Source organism: Atractosteus spatula, chromosome 3, assembly GCF_055471065.1.
Source record: "Atractosteus spatula isolate fAtrSpa1 chromosome 3, fAtrSpa1.hap1, whole genome shotgun sequence".
Lineage (NCBI taxonomy): Eukaryota > Metazoa > Chordata > Actinopteri > Semionotiformes > Lepisosteidae > Atractosteus > Atractosteus spatula.
Window position 1 is genome coordinate 9671682 of NC_142708.1, and position 17402 is coordinate 9689083.

Sequence of the window (17402 nt, forward strand, 5' to 3'; positions counted from 1 at the left end):
TTCCAAGAAGGTCAGAGCAAATCTGCATGGCCAGTGTAATCTTGTTCACTCGTGTTGGGCAAACAAATTCCTTAAAGACAAAAGCCAAGTCTCTTCCTTCACAGTTTTATTTTCCTTTTCTGACCATCAGCTGAGTTAATGTAAACCATTTTTTACATCGAAGTTTGTTTTAGCACAAAGCATATATACCAGTTATTACACAAGTAAAAAATTAGAATTATGAATATCATCAGAACAGTTTGGCTTTCATTTAGTCTTCCTTTTTTAATCACTAAGTCTTAATCCACTCTTGCTCAGCAGGAGTACTAATGCTTAAAGATACTTCAAGAAAAGACATGGCTTATTTGGGGTCTTTCAGAAGTTAGAAGCCCATGCGCGACCTTTTCTTTTTAGGCTGTGAAGACCGTACGGAGCTTTGAGAAGATGGCATCACGGAGGGATGCGTCTGCGTAGAGGAAATGTTGAATGTCTGTGAAGAGGGGGACAAGAGGAAGGAAAAGCCACTTTCCTCTACCGCTTCCTGATTCATCATTTTTAGCATCCCTTGAGTTGCTGGCCTTGAGGTAGGTGATGAGAACAACTCGTTTTTCCTTGCGGGTTGGGAATTTTGAGACCCGGGACCCGGGACCCATTCCTGTTCACTCCTAGCATATGAGCCTGAAGGCTTCAGGATACCTGTTGGCCGAGGAGACCCTAAAGTACTAAAGCTTCCAGCATCTGGTTCATCGGGATCGTCTGGAGGCGCCACCACCTTATTGCCTGGGGGTAAACGTGCCACCCGCGAGGAAACTGAGGAATCAGACAAACTTTTCGCTTCAGGTCCCTCGCTCTGACTAGACGCGGACAAGACCGGGGTTCTCTCCTTCGTGCCACGAGATGCTGGAAGCACATCCTCTTGCGCAGAAAGACTTTGGATGGCAGATAAAGAGGCCACACTCTGACCATCTCCGAAATTGCTGGTGGCGGAGCACCAGCTCATACGGTCGTCCAAGTCGGACTGATAGCCTACCGAAGAGGTGAAGCTCGCGGGGAGAGCCAGTCGTCGTCTGGCCCTGGACTCCTTCTGCCTCTTCCGTTTCTGGCGCAGGGCCATGATCTTCTGGTCGCGGTTCAGCCCCAGCTTCTCAACCCACCAGTTATTCCATCTGCCCTCCCAGGCCACGGTGAGCCGACGGCTCAGGTCATCTCTCCAGTCTAACGGGGCCACGGCCTCTGGAAGGGGGACTCTCTCCAGGGCCTTCAGGTGTGTGCGGCTGCCTTGGAGTACACCTCTACTCCTCATGGTCTCCTTCAGCTCCCTCCTCACTTCCTTGTACCTGCCGTCCTCCGAAGCGCGTTTGCTGAAAGCCCTGGAGGACATGAGCTTCTTGGTGCTTATTACCCAGAGAGAATTCGTTTCTCGAGGAGCCCGCTCTGCCATGTCAAACAAGGCGGCCATCCACCTTTTCCACCCACTGAGGACCTTCTTACTGGCCGCCACTGGAATGGCTGGGCTCCTCCCTGGCCTGGAACCCACCAGCGCACTCCTGGTACAGTCGGTCCGGTTCACAGGAACAGGCTCCCCAGTCTCTCCGTCTGCTTGCAAGTGAATTTCCGAGTCAAGATGCTGCCCCGCCTGACGATTAATCATCACCTCTACTTGGTGCACCGCCGTTTCATCGTCTTGAGCTTCGCTCCTCGTATCATCCAAATCACTATCTGAGGTGTGGTCCAAGTTTGGTTCCCCTGTCCCAACTCTCATTTCCTCAACCTCTTCTGCTGTGGACTCTGTGATTATTGGTACGTCTCCACTTTCCGGGTCTGATTCTGGTCTCAGCATCTGGTAGAAGATGTCTCCTGCTGCAGACAACTGGAGCACACAAAGGGACTCCATTCCTTGGTTATGGTACAAAGCCGCCAAGCCTAGGAGGAAAAAAAAGAAAATGTTTTTATTTTACGTGCACAATTGACGTCATAAGCACGTTAATTCAAACTTATAAATCTACAGTGCCTAGCAAAAGTATTCAGCCCCTTGCAATGGATCCCCTGTTTTGATGAATATTTAAAGTTTAGATTTTAAGCTGAGCAATCAGGTTCTATCTAAACCCCTTTCTGGGTGAAACAAGTTAAATGTCATCATAAACCACAAACAAAAAGCCAAGTTATTATATAAGTAATAACCCTTGATTCTGTATCTTAGCCAAGCAGACGTGTGGATCATTATAATCAAAGAGTAGGCAGGAAAGATGGCATTTCCATGTATTATCCCCGTCTTCTGTAATAACAGGGGACAATATATGAAGACATACATCAGATAATTTTTTTTTAAATACCAGTCTGAGAAGGAACCATGAATGACAGTGTTTTTACCTGCGCCAGGTGATCGTAACCTCTCTGCCACTCTCTCTTGTCTGTGAGGGATCTGGATGGGGAGGTGTTTCAGGCAGTCAGGGGGGCTACACAGCTTCTGCGGAGGTCCCAGAGACTGGCACGCAGCTTGACTGCCACCTGGAGGTCACACGTTCGTGGTTTTTCAAAGGTCTTCTTGATACAGACAATACAGTATATACACACCACTGTGTCCATGTTTTTTTTACATATTCAGTATGACAAACCTGCACCGTATTGTGCTTGGGGGTCCAAGTTCAAATCACTTAGAAGTAGGGAAATGCACATCTCAAGAATACCAGTCAATGAAATGTCTACTAAAATGTTTATGTTGTCCAGACAATGTAGTGTAAGCATTTTTCCAACATGTCTCAATAATGCAGTTCTCTTGTCACATCATCAGGGTATTCATAAACCACTGTGTTACAAACTCTATTTTATAAAGAAAACTATTTGATAAGGAGGAAAATCAAACACAATACTTCTATTTATTATCCACATATGTACTGTACAGACTGGGAACAAGCATGGCATAGTGCTTGTTGGAACTTGGGGCGGAATGGTGGCTCTGTGGCTAAGGATCTGTGCCTGCGGCTGGAAGGTTGCCGGTTCAAATCCCGCGGCGGGCAGAGGAATCATACTCCCCTGAGCAAGGCCTTTAACCCCAACTGCTCCAGGGGTGCTGTATAAATGGCTGACCCTGTGCTCTGACCCCAAGCTTCTCTCCCCGTCTGTGTGTCTCATGGAGAGCAAGCTGGGGTATGCGAAAAGACGAATTCCTAATGCAAGAAATTGTATATGGCCAATAAAGTGATCTTATCTCTCTGAGTGTCATCTGTACACAGTTCAATGCTACATAGCAGGAAATTGTACTTTACAAGATTTCAAAACAATTCTAGTTATTTTTGTTATTCTCACAGGTGACCCTAAATCACCTGTTAAAGACCAGGAGTAACTGCTTAACTGATCGATTGTTTAAACATGTAATGTTTCATTGAAGGCAACACTGGTCCTTCTGAACAGAAGGATATTCTGATTTTCATTCCAAACGATCACTAAACAGAATTAAACACACCACCAGTTTAAATCGATCCTGGCCTTTACAGACTGATGACCTAAAGGCCACCTATAAAACTTGCTGGACCTGGACTCTTCAGGACCAGGGTCAGAGACCCCCTGGGCTACACTTCAACACAAGTTAAAAAATCCTACATCTAGTACCAGCCACCAAAACCCATCAGGGTTGTCAAATTTTCAAAGCTGCTGCCAAACTGACGATCCTGCTGTTCTCTAGAAACCTCCTGCACAACTCTACTTAAATATGCAGCTTCTGACAGAGAAAACAGGACTTACCAGAATACTGTAGCAGCATCAGCTCCTGACAGCACTGAGAGCCCAACAGCACTTTGCTGCTCCTGCCCCAGGGAGCCCCAGCAAGGACGTGGGTAAACATGGGCGGATACTTCATCATGTGCTCCCACTTGATCATGGGCAGACCCGGAAAACGCTCGTCCATAATGTAAGCAGAATACTGATGGGAAACAAAGAGGTCACATTCACTTTTAACTCCGTTAACCGTCTGTTTACAGCACAGACAACGATCTCCTGTGGAACAGCCCCATACCTGTGTGGTAATGAGGTAGTGGTAGGCATTGACGTCTCGGAGGTATCTGGGCAGAATCACTCTCTCCCTCTGCTTGCACTCTGCAGTCTCTCCAATGCGAAACAAAGTCTGGCCGTGACGTTCTGGAGACTGACAAGAACTTCCTGTAAATCACCACGCTTCAGACAAAGAACTTCCCATTTTTAGAGCACAATTTGGGATGCTGGCATGAGGAATAAAGAAGGTGACCAATGAAATGATGGGACATGCTTAACGATTTGCTTCTTAATGCAGTTTGGAAGAGCAAAAACTTCTCAAGATGCTCTTTTTGATTTGATCTTTTCAAACAACCGGGGTATAATTAAGAGAACAGATGTGATCGAATCTTTAGGAAACTGTGACCATGATGCGGTATCTTTTGATGTGTATCATAAAATTAAAAAACAAAGTCTAAAATTAGTCTGCGTTTCTAAAAACTAAAGAATCCCTGGGGCCTGATGGTATTTTTCCAGTTATAATCAAGGAAATGAGGGATGATATTTTAAGACTCCTAGCTAGCATATTTCAACTCTCTATGGGAGCCGTGTCCACAGACTGGAAAATTGGAGGATCTTATCTAGCCTGTTCTTGCAGGGTCCCATGGAATCTGCTTTCTCAACATGGACCGGCAGCTTATTTTATACACTCATAACTCTGTGTAAAGAACTGCCTCCTTTCTTTTTTTTTTTTAAAAGAGGGCTGCACATCCCATCAGCTTAATTTCCACTTGTCTGACGATCGGTCCCCAAGAAGTGTCTTGGTTACTGGAACCGGGGGACGAAGGGCTCACCCTCGTGTCCGTGAGCTCCACTCCTGTCCTGTCCGCGTAAATCACGATCCTGGGGTGAGCGGTGTGATCGCACCACCTCCACGCGGACTGGGCATTGAAGTACAGGTTCTCCGCTTCGGCCCGGAGCTTCTGCAGACTGGAACACGAAACCAGCATGTAGCATCCCAAGAAAGGCGAGCTTATGGCTGACTGAGCCCGTGCAGACTCCACAATAAGCTGCGCCAGGTTTAAAAATGAAACGCGTTTTATTCACATTCACGTTGGTTTCGTTAACAAACGAAAAAAGGAGGAGTTTTCCCACAATACCAAAACTAATCCTCAAAGCTCAAGTCAACTGAACACACCTACACCAGCGCCGTTGTGCTCTAGTTTCCTTTCTGTTTTGAAAAACTAAAATTTCTAGAATTTACATTAATGAACATCGGCGATTGGCCGTCTTAAAGGCATACACGCAATTTACGCAAACAAAACAATGTGGTTTTCACATAGTAGAACATCAACATACTCACAGGATTGTTTTTAAAGGAATATAGCCCAAAATTAAAACATCACTTGGCTCCTAAATTTTACAGTTAAAAACTTCAACAGATTCAATAAAGGGAGAAGAGCTTTCAGATAAATGGAAAATATACATCAATTTCTTAATTAAAAAAATAAAATGTAATTTAAAAATATTAGTTAACAAATCCCATATATACAGCCGACTACAGTACAGTATTTGAGTTATGCGAAGTAGAATTCTGTATTTTAATACACTTTGCAAAATATTTGCATTTATCATTCGTAGGCTCCACAGTGCACAATTTTAATGAGACGCTGCTATGGTGCAAGCACAGCCTGGAGATAAATTGGGCACATCTACCTTAATTGGCTGATTAGCATCCTGTGGAATGATATTAGGATTATATTATATAGATTGTATAATGTGAATATACAATAACAGCAGCTAGGTGTCAAGCTCCTTCAGAAGAGAGTCAGGATAAATATGAACTGTGGCGAGCTTAGACAGCACAGGAGGAGATATTTTACCCCTGTGCTTTAACATCAGCGGCCATCCTGCACTCCTAATTTCCAGATATACCTTGAAGGGCTTAAGGAAGTCCAGTATTCTGTTAAGGAGTGGATTAAGCTTACAGATTCAGAGTGAATTTAGCATTTTTGTTTGAACTTTGTATTCCTTGTTTGAATCTGAACTCTCCACAGTCTCTGCAGGTTGCTGAGGGTTAAAGTCGGGGGTAAGGTGCTCTGAGTAGACAAGGGATATATTGCTGCCCTTTAAAGGGGTAGCCTGGCCACGTACCGAGGGGTGCCCGTGGTTCATTGTGTCGGGGTGTCCCTCGGAATCAGGTGGTTCTGCCTTCTCCAGTGGATGACAGGAGGTTTGCTCCACTGGAGATGAAGAGGAATGGAAGGTATTTTAATACCTCTGCGCTGGACTGGGTGTGGGACTAAGCAGGCATCTCCGAAAGGGGACCTCTGGCACATCACAGGAGCCCGGAGGGGTTCCACAAGCCAAGAACAGTGACAGACCACCTAAACCCATTCTCCTCACCTGGTCATGTGCTGTCTCTGGGTTAAATGTGGTGGCACAGGGGTCAGCGTTCACCACAAGAGACATTAAACTAGGAACACAGGGCAGGTTACAGACGAGAGCCAGATCTTGAAGGACGCACACAAGAAAACAGAAGTTGGAAATAGATCTTCTTGTGTGTGGTTGTGAGCTACTTACCCTTTCCCAACAGTCCACAGATACGCACTTCCACTCTCTGTGGCAACAAGCAGCTCTCCTGGAAGATGGGGGCTAGCAGACAACAGGAAGGCCATGAAGGAATATAAACACTGCAGCATGGAGTAAATGAGCTTAAATAATGCATAAAGGTATACCGTTGCAGATGAACATCTCTAACATGACAGAGCAAAATCAGCTTTAAAGTAAAGTAAGCATTTAATGTTAAGACACTACAAGGAAATGCAATTCGGCTGCTTCAGGTTACAAGTATTGCATTTAAAAATATGAGAACACTTTCCCATTTTCTAGACCTACTGTTACCACCTTATCCCATATAAGAAGTCAGAATGTCGATTCTGCTAAATCCTGGGACTGCAAAAAGAAACTCCCTGATCTCTTAAGATTTTGGACTCGGATCTTTATCTCTCGAGGACTTCACTGGGAAGACTGAAGTCCCCGTTTTATTTAGCGCAAACGAAACCGACCAAAGCGTACCTGACGTTGATGCAGGTGGCCATCTGCTCTGTCTGGACGACCTCCAGGGCTTTCGGCTTCTTCCAGCCACAGATCTTCCACACGCCGCAGTGGTAGTCTGAGCGGACCCCCACGTGCACTAAAACAAATCAAATGAGGAAAATAATCAAATGAGGACAAATGGGATATTTTGGGACTGATGAAATTGTTGTCCCGTTCCAGACAAGACAGCACCTCATGTGAGCCAGTAAATGGGTATGAGCTTCGACTACACGGTGGGCTAGTTTTCCCACAGAATTCCCACAACTCTCTGTGTAAAAAAAGACGTTTTCTGCAGGTCCTTACAGAAACGCTTTCCCTTAGTTTCCATCTGTGTCCCCTGGGTTGTGATGCACTGTTGATTCTCAAGCTTATATGGCGGACCCTGTCAGCGTCTTTGAGGACTTTGATTTACTTTAATCAGGTCCCCTCTTAATTTTCTATGTTCAAGACTAAAAACATTCAGTTCTTTTAGCTTGTCAGAGGCATTCTGAGTTGTGTTCAGGAATGGATTATCCTTTCTTTTAAAGCAATCATCTTTTTTTCCCCATTTGGGGTAAAATTGTACACTCGTACGCAATACTCTTAATTAGATCTTACTAGTGCATAGCACAATTTTAACAATCCCTAGGTTTTTAATTCTACACTTTCAACTGTATATTTTATCATTCAGCTTGCCTTCTTTATTGCTTCCTTACTATACCCAGAAGATGTCAACATAAAAGACTTTTTCATTGCTAACTTCAAGTTTTTGTTTCTCATTTGGCATTTACAATCTCTGCTCGTCCATGTAACATCCCACAATTGTCAACATTAATTATGATCTGCCAGGTGTTTGCCCAATCTTGAATCCAATCAAAAAATTTTAAATTTTCTTTTCCGGCTCATATAGAGGAGGCATTTCTATCCTCCTGTTTTGGCATCAGCAACGAACTTCCTGAACTTTTCCAAGTCAATAATATAAATGAGTAAGAGCAACAGCCCCAGTACAGATCCCTGTGGTACCCCGCTAATTACGTCTCCGGAATACGAAGAGCAGCTCACTATCTGTAGGCTGTTTTCTCACTCGTTCTCAATCAAATCTTGCACACCTACTGCTAGTTCAGTTCTGTGCCCCAGCACTCAGACAGCTCCACATATACTGCCTGAACACACTGTAAATCCAGAACAAGCACATGAGATGAGGGGAATATAAGTGGCAAAATAATCGGGAATAATCAAATCAACTTAAGCATCCTATACAGAGGGTAACTAAGAAAGGAAAAAAGCATCAGGGAGTGTGTCTCACCCCCTCCATTGTGAATTCACACTTCTCCCATCTGGGAGACGCCTCTGTGCCCCCAGGTGTCAAACCAACAGACTCAGGAAATCCTTCATCCCCACTGCAATCACACTCTCCAACAATGCAAAGGAACTACCTGGCCTCTTGTTTCTTGTTTCTTTTCTCCTGTTAACGACTGTATTCTCTTCCCTTTTGGTGACGTGTATTTGTCATTGTGTTGTGCTTGACAGTGCCGTAAAACTAATTTCCCCCAGGGGACAATAAAGCTTGAACTGAAAATTGAGATGGGTTGAAAATGGGAGGACCCGATTAGAAATGTACGGAGGAGAGGGCAAAAAAGGGCAAAATCCCAAGACTGAGAACTTAGTTGACGTTTAGCAATTGCTAGTTTAGCTATTATAGTGGAGGTACCACCACTATACTAATTAAGCATATAACCTACACCATCCATAGCTGGCTTAACTCGCAGAGTTATCATGAACTGTTACCAAACTGCAGTTGAACAGGACTGGGGAAAAAAACCTTTTCCCCAACAACCGATGCAGCACAAACCATAGCTCTTCCCCCGGCTCGGAGAAGGTACAGAGCACTGGGCCTAACCAATACACAGCACGTGGTCCGTTTGTATCAGAAACTTCTGTTGGCTGGTCAAAAAAACGACAAACGTTAAATGAGCTGTGCCTTTTCCAAACCAGCGACAGCTATCCCCTAGAATCCTACTTCTACACAGGTGAGCGTCGAGCTTAGTTTCAATGATCATTCCCATAAGCTTAATTATGAAGAAGGTTATGAAACAGAAGCATAAATGTAACAGAAAGACTAGAATTATTTGATTCAGTTTTGTCACCCTTTAAATGCACACTACTTCTACAGCCACGGGTGTTATCTCTGTCGTGAGTGACTTCTGGAGCAGTGTGGTAAACAGCCTATGAATAACATCTCTCGTTTCATGACGTACAACAGTTAGAGTACCATTAGGCCCTGGAGATTTGTTTATATCTAGAGCTGCTAAAAATGGCAACACTCCTGCCTCACCTGTGCTTCTGTGCTTACACCATTTAATACAGACCTTGTGACTTGGCTCTGCCTCGTACATGTTATCAATCGTCTCCTTGGTAAACATTGGTGTGACATATTCATTTAACACACCAGCCAGTCCCTTTTATCAGACAGAAAACTTTCAGTTTTTATGTCTGGCACATGGCTTCATCCTTTACGGTCCATTTACCGTTGCAAGATCAAAAACAATTACTTTTTCTTCTACAGCAATCTTCTTTTTGATCACTTTGGCTTCCCAATATCTACATGCGGTGTGTCATGAACCAGAACAGGATCCTGTTTTTAAATTCGGCTTAATTTTTTATTCCCCAGTTACATTTTGGTCACAGCTTTCTAGAGATTAAAACATTCTTCTTGTGTTTGAGATTAATCTCTCCTGTGCTTCCAGCAGAATCATTAAAACGCTGCCATCCCTTCTGTATCGATTCATATCCAGCTTAATTCTTTCCTACAACCTTTGTAAACTTTGGTTTCGGACTCTACCAAACACGGAATTTGTAGAATAAATTCATTTCTTTACATTTGTTAAAAAAGGAGGAGGTACCACTTATTATTATTAAGGTCATTCGTATTAAGAAGACAAATAGATTAAGAGTACCCACACCTAAAGAAGGCTCCACAGCCAAAACACTGTGTTTTCTCTCTTCTCTTTTCAGCATGGAATAAACCTATCACTTGTTCCTTTGCAGATTACGCATGCTGACGCAGCTACCCACCTGAACTATAAGAACATGACTGACATTGCCCACTATTTAAAATGAGTGAGCAACGTGTACTTTCTGGAAAATGATAGAGAAAGCTGCAAGATAGACAGAGCAGACAAATATGCAAGTATAAAACCCTTCACACTGAATTGAGCAGCAACAGGAACAGGGAGAATTTCTCTGACCTTGATCCTGCACACAGTCGGCGCTGATCTGCCGGATGGTTCCATTCAGTTTGAACTCCACGGGCTTGTTTCTGACGCTAAGCCTAGGGCCGCCATCTTCCTGGAACTCCAGCACCACCTTGTGGAAATCTGTGGCATTGCAGTTAAGGCGGCGAGGCAGGCTAGGAGAACCGAGAGCTCAAAGCGTTCCAGTAAGTGTTCTGACAAAGGACTGAAATAACTGCAGGGCATAAAAGTCATTTTTAAGTGGACAGTTCTTCTGGTCCCGCACGGACTCTCATCCAATACTGCCGCTTTCTTTCAAAAAGCGCATTTTTGAGGCGTAATGTCCCGGTATGAAGAGCGTTTTTTAAATCCCACAGGTGTGAATCTTCAGCTCTGGTGTAACTCCCTCCAACATCACTGTTTTTTTTTTTTTTTGCTGTCTGGGGATGCAGCTGCTAAGCCCTGCAGAGCAGCATTAGTTAACTCTCAGGAGAAAGTCAACACTTTTACACAACAGCGCGCAAGATCGAACAAAAATACACATTCACAGTTATGTCGTGTACTGTACTTGCACAGAAAAAAAAAAACCATTCCCATTGGGTGATTAAGTGCAGTCTGGTGTCCTGTTGTGGTTTTCTCTCAGCGAGACACGTTACTTCTTTAAAACTCCTTTGCCACACAAACGCTTCCAAGAAGAGGTAAGTACCTCCTCCAACTTTCGGAAGAGGCAGATAAGTTTGGCAGACGTGAAAGAGGATACAAAGATGGTTCAGGGCAGCCTTTCTGGGATACACAAGGTAGCCTTGCTGAGAGGCGTCCATCTCTTCGAATGGAATGTACCCCAGAGCGCCCCCAGTGGCCGCCTCCTGGAACAGCTCTCTGTCGCTCTGCATCATCAGCTCCTCATGGAGGAGCTCTCCCAGCAGAGCAGGAGGGATGTCATAGATCAGATCATCAAACAGGTAGCTGTAGGACCTCGCTCTCTTCTGGACATAGGTTAATGGACACCTGCAAAATAACAACACGCGTTTTAATCACTCAAGCCTTTTAAGGTAAGCGCAAAATAGCTTCAGATGTCAGGTACGGTACATCTTACCCTAATTTTGCATTAGGCTTTGGAAATAATTGTTTTGCCTATTTAAACAGAGGGACTGTGCATCTTTTTTTCCTAATAACTTCACAAGGATTTGCTTAATCAACGCAAGATAGTTTAGAAATTAAAGGCTAGGGGTTCCAGCATGAATACTGTACCCCCAGACTCAAAGATGCGTGATTAATTCATACATTTACTTTTTAATCTCTCACAGAGGATAAAGTGTTAAGGAAATCAGCTTTCAAAAACTGCTGAAGCTGTGGGATCAGTTCAGAAAAAAAAGCAACTAGACATTTTCCAGGACTTAAGAGAATATCCTACACAGACAGGCTTAAAAACTGAATTGTTTAGTATCAAACAGAGAAGACTACGAGGTGATGGGATTCAACATTGACAACGACCTTTTGCTTCAAAATTCACAAGCTATCACGTTTTTGAAACAGATAACCTGACGTCTGCCAGGAAACAGCCGGATAGGATTCTCAGCTAACAAAAAAAACGTGTTAGAAGACCCAAGTGAGCTTCTGTCATTTGAAACCATTTTTATGTCGATTAATTCTTTTGAATCGCTGTGGACCTTGAAGGCATGGAAAAACATTACACTGCATGTTAAGAAAGTAACCCCTCAACACAAACATTTATTTCAAAATAAAATAAAACCCACTAAAGCCATTAAACAAGTTTAACTATGGCTTCCCTTTCTTTCAGATCAAACGGTGGTCTCTAAAGCAGCGTATTCAATACTTAAAAGAGTTAAAACTGCTATTCAGGAAACACGTCATCTTGTCTTAGAAAACACAATTCACAGGTCCAAGATAAATGTTATCTAAATCTGCAGTAAGATTTGTTTTCACTAGTGCATATAACAGTATCTTATGATGCTGTATCCAGCAATGCACAAGTTAAAAGATAAAAGACTGGCCACTAAATTGAGTTCAGACACTCAAATTCAACTCAAGCCGAGCATTCACAGGTTTTAGATGGTCTTCTGCTCATTCCAATGTGCTTTTACAGCGCTCCGCTAGCAATCCTGGTTTAAAGCATAGCTGAGCCAGCCTGTCTAACTACAATCCAGCAGGAAACCCATCCAGCTGTGCCTAGAATACACCTCCAGGAGACCTCGAAAAACACTTCTACACCTCAGACTTAACAGCACTCAATAGGTCTGATTGAGCCTGTAGAGGAAGAAACTCAAACATTAAGCGCCCGACTGCTCTCCGCTCCTTGTTGTGTAAAACTGGAAGCAGCACGCACGTTTCAGTAAGAACAAAAATAAAAAAACCTGTGGCACAACTGCAATCAAGAGCTGAGACTTGGAAGTAAGAGAATGCCACACTTCGCTTGTCCTGTACTGCTCCATCTTTATTACAGGAATGATCTGATGCAGTTGTTATATCACCTGCAGCTTCAGCGACAACTGAGATGATACAGCTGGAGCACAGAAGACCTAATATGCCCCTCACCAGCTGCACATGAGAAGACAAACCGGGTGTGGCACCTGATGATCCCCAGTTAACTTGCAACTGTGTGCTCTGCCAACTGATCAGACCAATTCAAAGAACAAGGAATTCTTCCAGTTCAGATTTAAGGTTCTTAATCTTAATGGAAATAAAATATACTTTGGGGAACCAGCTGTTACCACCAACCGCCAGACCATTTCTACATTTTACTGCAAATAAAACGTACTTTCGGTAACCAACATTTTCTATAAAGTCCATCATTGTCCTCATGCTCCTGGTGTTCTCCTTCACACGTCCCTGAAATACAACAAAAACCAAACCTCAGGTTACACTTACCCATTTGTTCCTCAACCATCGCAACCAACACCTCATCAGATGAGAGCAGATGTGGGTGTATTCGCACAGCTTTAAGAGACGAACAAATTCTTACAGAAGTCCTGCTAGTCACTACTTCAATATCTCATTTGCTCTGGCATCAATCACATAGCCTGAGAACCCTCCCAGTGAGCTAAACTGGTTAACGTTAAGTATGTCGTACAATGTTGACACATTTACTAAATACCAAGTAAAAAGTCTAAAAAAAAAAAGTGGTTCACTTAACAATACAATATGAGAAATTGACTGGGTGGCTTAAGAACAGGCACATATACAGATGCCTGTCAGCACAGACAAGTGAAGTGCACCAGGGAAGTTGTGCTTGTTGACTTTTGTGGATTTTAAAGAACTCAAACAAGTTGTGTTAGGAGTTCATGGGAGCTACAAACACCTGCTATTTAACTGTCAATAAACTCTCTAACAAGTAATTGAATGAAAATCTTAAAATCACACAAGTGACCATCACAGTCAGTTGTAAATGACATCAAACTGTTATACATTTTTGCCAATGTCTGGGTATTTTGTTTTTCTAAAAACATGGAAAAGAGAGTGACAATTCTCTTTTGTTCACAATTTGATCATGATTATTTGCAGTGTGAAATACCTACCCATCATGAATTGCTTTTAAAAACACTTCCCTAACCTAGATGCCTGGGAACAATGGTAGAATTCAGTGTTGCACTGAATCATTCTTAAAAGATTTATGTATACTTTAATTCTCCTGGGTGGATCCTGGAATACAGCTTTGTAGATTACGAAAGACAGCTTGTTAGCTCCATACAGCAAGGTTTTTAGCTGTAAGCTGGTCTTCCTTTTGCTTAAAAAATTATTATGCTTCCTCACTGTAATTGTATTAAATCACATTATACATGAATATAGTCAAATGGCTAAGAGGATATTCCGATTGTACAAGAAACCTCTTCCTGACAAATCACAATGAGATAGCAAGCAAGACAAAATGTCAAAAGAAAACTCTTGTTGAAGTAATGTAAAGTTAAGCGCCAACCCACAGATAATCAGACTCGATCCAAATTTTATGCTGGAAGTGCAGCAAAAACGTTGAAAATGAAGATAAAAAAACAAACAATGAGATGTTTTTTTTTTGCTGCCAGTTTACAGCACAAAACATTCCAAATACACACGCAATAGTATAGAATCACATTGAAGCCAACTGTAAATAATGAGACCTAGACTTCAGAGCTACACCAACAGGACCAGAACTGAACTAACTGAACAAGATTAGGCAACAACCATGGTTTCAATGCACTGAAAGACAGCGTTGCTCTATACAAAACCCCACCAATATAGCTTCCCATACCTGTAGATTACCATAACCAAAATAGAAGTGTTCATCTAATAGACGGCTCATAGTTCCAAAGGCATCTTGATGGTTATCCAAGTAGAAATTCCGCATCTTCAAGAAATGACAGAAATAAAGCTTTTAAGACATAAATAAAAAACAAACACCTGCTCTTTCAACCCCAGAATATTAACCAGGGTTTCACAGTATACATTCAGTATCTACATTCATACAAACTCTATTTTAACATAACTCGGGGTACTGTACTCTTACAATGTTCAATCTGAATCAGTTAGTGCTATACAATCAGAATTGAGAGTTGAGAAATCAGAGTTACTTCTCAAGCACTCAAGAGGATTAAAACTATATGAGACAGGTTCAAAATGTAAGTGTAACACCAAAAAATTATTCAAATACAAAGGCACAAATGAGATGCCAGGTTATTCTCTGGGCACCCATTTACTAACATTTAAAAATTTCTGTGGCGAGGTTTTCTTGAAGCTTTTTGTCTGTAAGCAGGAACCAACATGCCTTTCAACTCAATTCACTTCCAAACTATCACAGGACCACAAGATATTAAAATAACTTTCAACACCACTTACATGTTCTGGGAAGTCTAAAGCATGGGAGTTAGCTGTTGAAGGAATCTTGCAATCTGAAAAGAGGGGAAAAAGTGATTAGGACAGATAAATATACAAAATACTATACATATGTAAATCCCTCCCGTGTTTTTTCCTGGTCTGTGGTTTTTTTTTATTGCGTAAGCTTGTAAATTGTTACTGTATAAATTTACTGTATGCTTCTTGTAACCTTCTATCAAATTCTGTCCTCTCTCTTACTTACAGAATCTATATCTCTCCATTTTTGTTCCTCTTTAGGTTTTGCTGATATTTACCGTAACTCTTTTTCACCCTTAGAATTTTTCATTTTGAGCCATTCAGGTTTGGAATAAAATATGAAGTTAAAAAAAAAGTCTGCGCATCATTTTGTTATTTCACAAGTGGCATGGCATAGGAACAGTCTGAGTACTTCTACGGGGGGGGGGCTGTAGCTGGATCGGATTACCAACAACTGTGCTTGAATTGAAGACCACTGATGGTGCGCCCACTGGAGACAGGAAATGCTGCCTGCAGCACGGTCTGAAGCAAAGTATCAATCAATCAATCAATCAATCAAGGTTTATTTCTCAATGCACGAACAGTACAGCATACAGCGGTGCTGTTGGGAATGAAATCCTTTATCCGCGAGATCATTAAGAGGGGGTAGAAGACAGAAATTTATAGGGAGTAGGTTCAAGATTAGGATACAATAAATTACACTAGGCCAGTTACCTGAATTCGGGGGCAGCAAAGGACATACAATGGGCTCTGTCGGCCTCCATTCTTCTCCTTTTACTTCGTGCTGGGATTCTATCTTGATCTTACCCTGTAGGTCAGCATTCTGGAAACACACCAGGCAAAGTTAAAAAAAAACATAATAATAACAACATCACTTTATTAACCCTTTACAATTTCTTGCATTACATCTTTTCGCATACCCCAGCTTGCTCTCCATGAGACACACAGACAGGGAGAGAAGCTTGGGGTCAGAGCGCAGGGACTGCCATTGTACAGCGCCCCTGGAGCAGTTGGGGTTAAGGGCCTTGCTCAGGGGCCCAACGGAGTAGGGTTCCTCTGCCGGCTGCGGGATTTGAACCCGCAACCTTCCAGCCACAGGTGCAGATCCTTAGCCACAGAGCCACCGCTCCGCCCCAAAAAAAGATTGCTCAAAGAATTGGAGTTCAAGCTCCGCAGACACACTGCCAAAACTAATGCTCTGGCTCCTACTTAACTCTGAGGGAACCCGAGACAGGTATTCAAAATCCTCAAAAGGGCACCAAACCCTACAAGACTTGTTGAAAATCAGCCTTGCCACAGGAAAACAGAAAACAAAAAGGCTGTGGGAGTACGGAACCAGTTTCCCGGCCGTGTGGTTGAAGACGAGCCCGTCGCTGCCTTCAGGAAACGGCTGGTTGACATCCTGACCAATGAGTTAAGTTACGAAACGATCTACCGTCCGCCTCCCATCATTTGAATTCTTCCCAATACCGTCATGAAAAACCACTTTTGTATCACGTATATATAGATACCCGAATGGATCAAATTACTAACTTTATTCTAGGTCAGGCAAAACAGTTTTTCCAGCAAGCGAGGTGGCAGATAATCCAAAATAAGGTTAGCCCAGCGATAAATCCCCATTCTGCCCAAGCAAGCACTTATACGAGCATGCAGGGTGAAACGACACCTCCCAAAAACAAGACGATGCTTTGTGCATTTGCATGTGCAAAAAAAAACGATCAGATGCTCTTAAGCGGCAGGTTCCTGCGCAGGGGCTGCTGACGATCTGCGAGCGCAGGAGCTGAAGTACTCGCCTCCGGCAGAAGACGGTCCACTCCCCGGATCTGGCCGTAGACCCCCCAGCCGCCTACAACCGGCAGGACGCCAGCGGTCCTGCCCGGAGGCCCGGTGTTGAAGGCCTGGGGGAAAAGCACCGGGGGAAACGCGCTGTCCGTACTCCGCCGTCCCGCACGCCCGGCCATGTCTGGGCTCGACCCATGTGTCAAACCGGCCCCGTTTCCCCAGCACTTGGCAACGAGGCGAGCGCGTCTCCCTTCCGTTCCGCGCTGCGCGTCTAGGTACAAACCTGACGGGGTTTTTTTTTTGTTATTGTCAAGTTAATTATCCCAACGCCATCAGTCCGAAACAAAAACACGTACGCGCCACACGTGTTCCTGAAAACGGACGCAAACGCGGCAGGAGGAGTCCGTTGACGCCAAAATGGGGGACTGGGGGTGGAGGGAGGAAGAGTAAGCCCTTCCCCTGAATGAGACCGGTAACCAATCGGAGGAGAAGGAGCTCGCCAAAGCCCTTCATGCTTAG

General features: G+C 43.4%; 1 protein-coding gene across 1 annotated transcript; it reads right to left on the bottom strand.

Moving 5' to 3' along the window:
- Positions 1–89: 89 nt before the first annotated feature.
- On the bottom strand, positions 90–17268 carry taf1c (TATA-box binding protein associated factor, RNA polymerase I subunit C). The gene is made up of 14 exons (XM_088909872.1): positions 16895–17268; positions 15816–15924; positions 15087–15139; positions 14503–14598; positions 13036–13106; positions 11017–11264; positions 10272–10400; positions 7024–7141; positions 6529–6600; positions 4800–4935; positions 3992–4120; positions 3721–3898; positions 2350–2487; positions 90–1902 (listed from the first exon to the last, which is right to left on the bottom strand). Exons 1-14 carry the CDS (start codon positions 17060–17062, stop codon positions 362–364), a joined length of 3186 nt encoding a protein of 1061 aa, XP_088765998.1. The 5' UTR covers positions 17063–17268; the 3' UTR covers positions 90–361.
- Between the last annotated feature and the right edge of the window lie 134 nt (positions 17269–17402).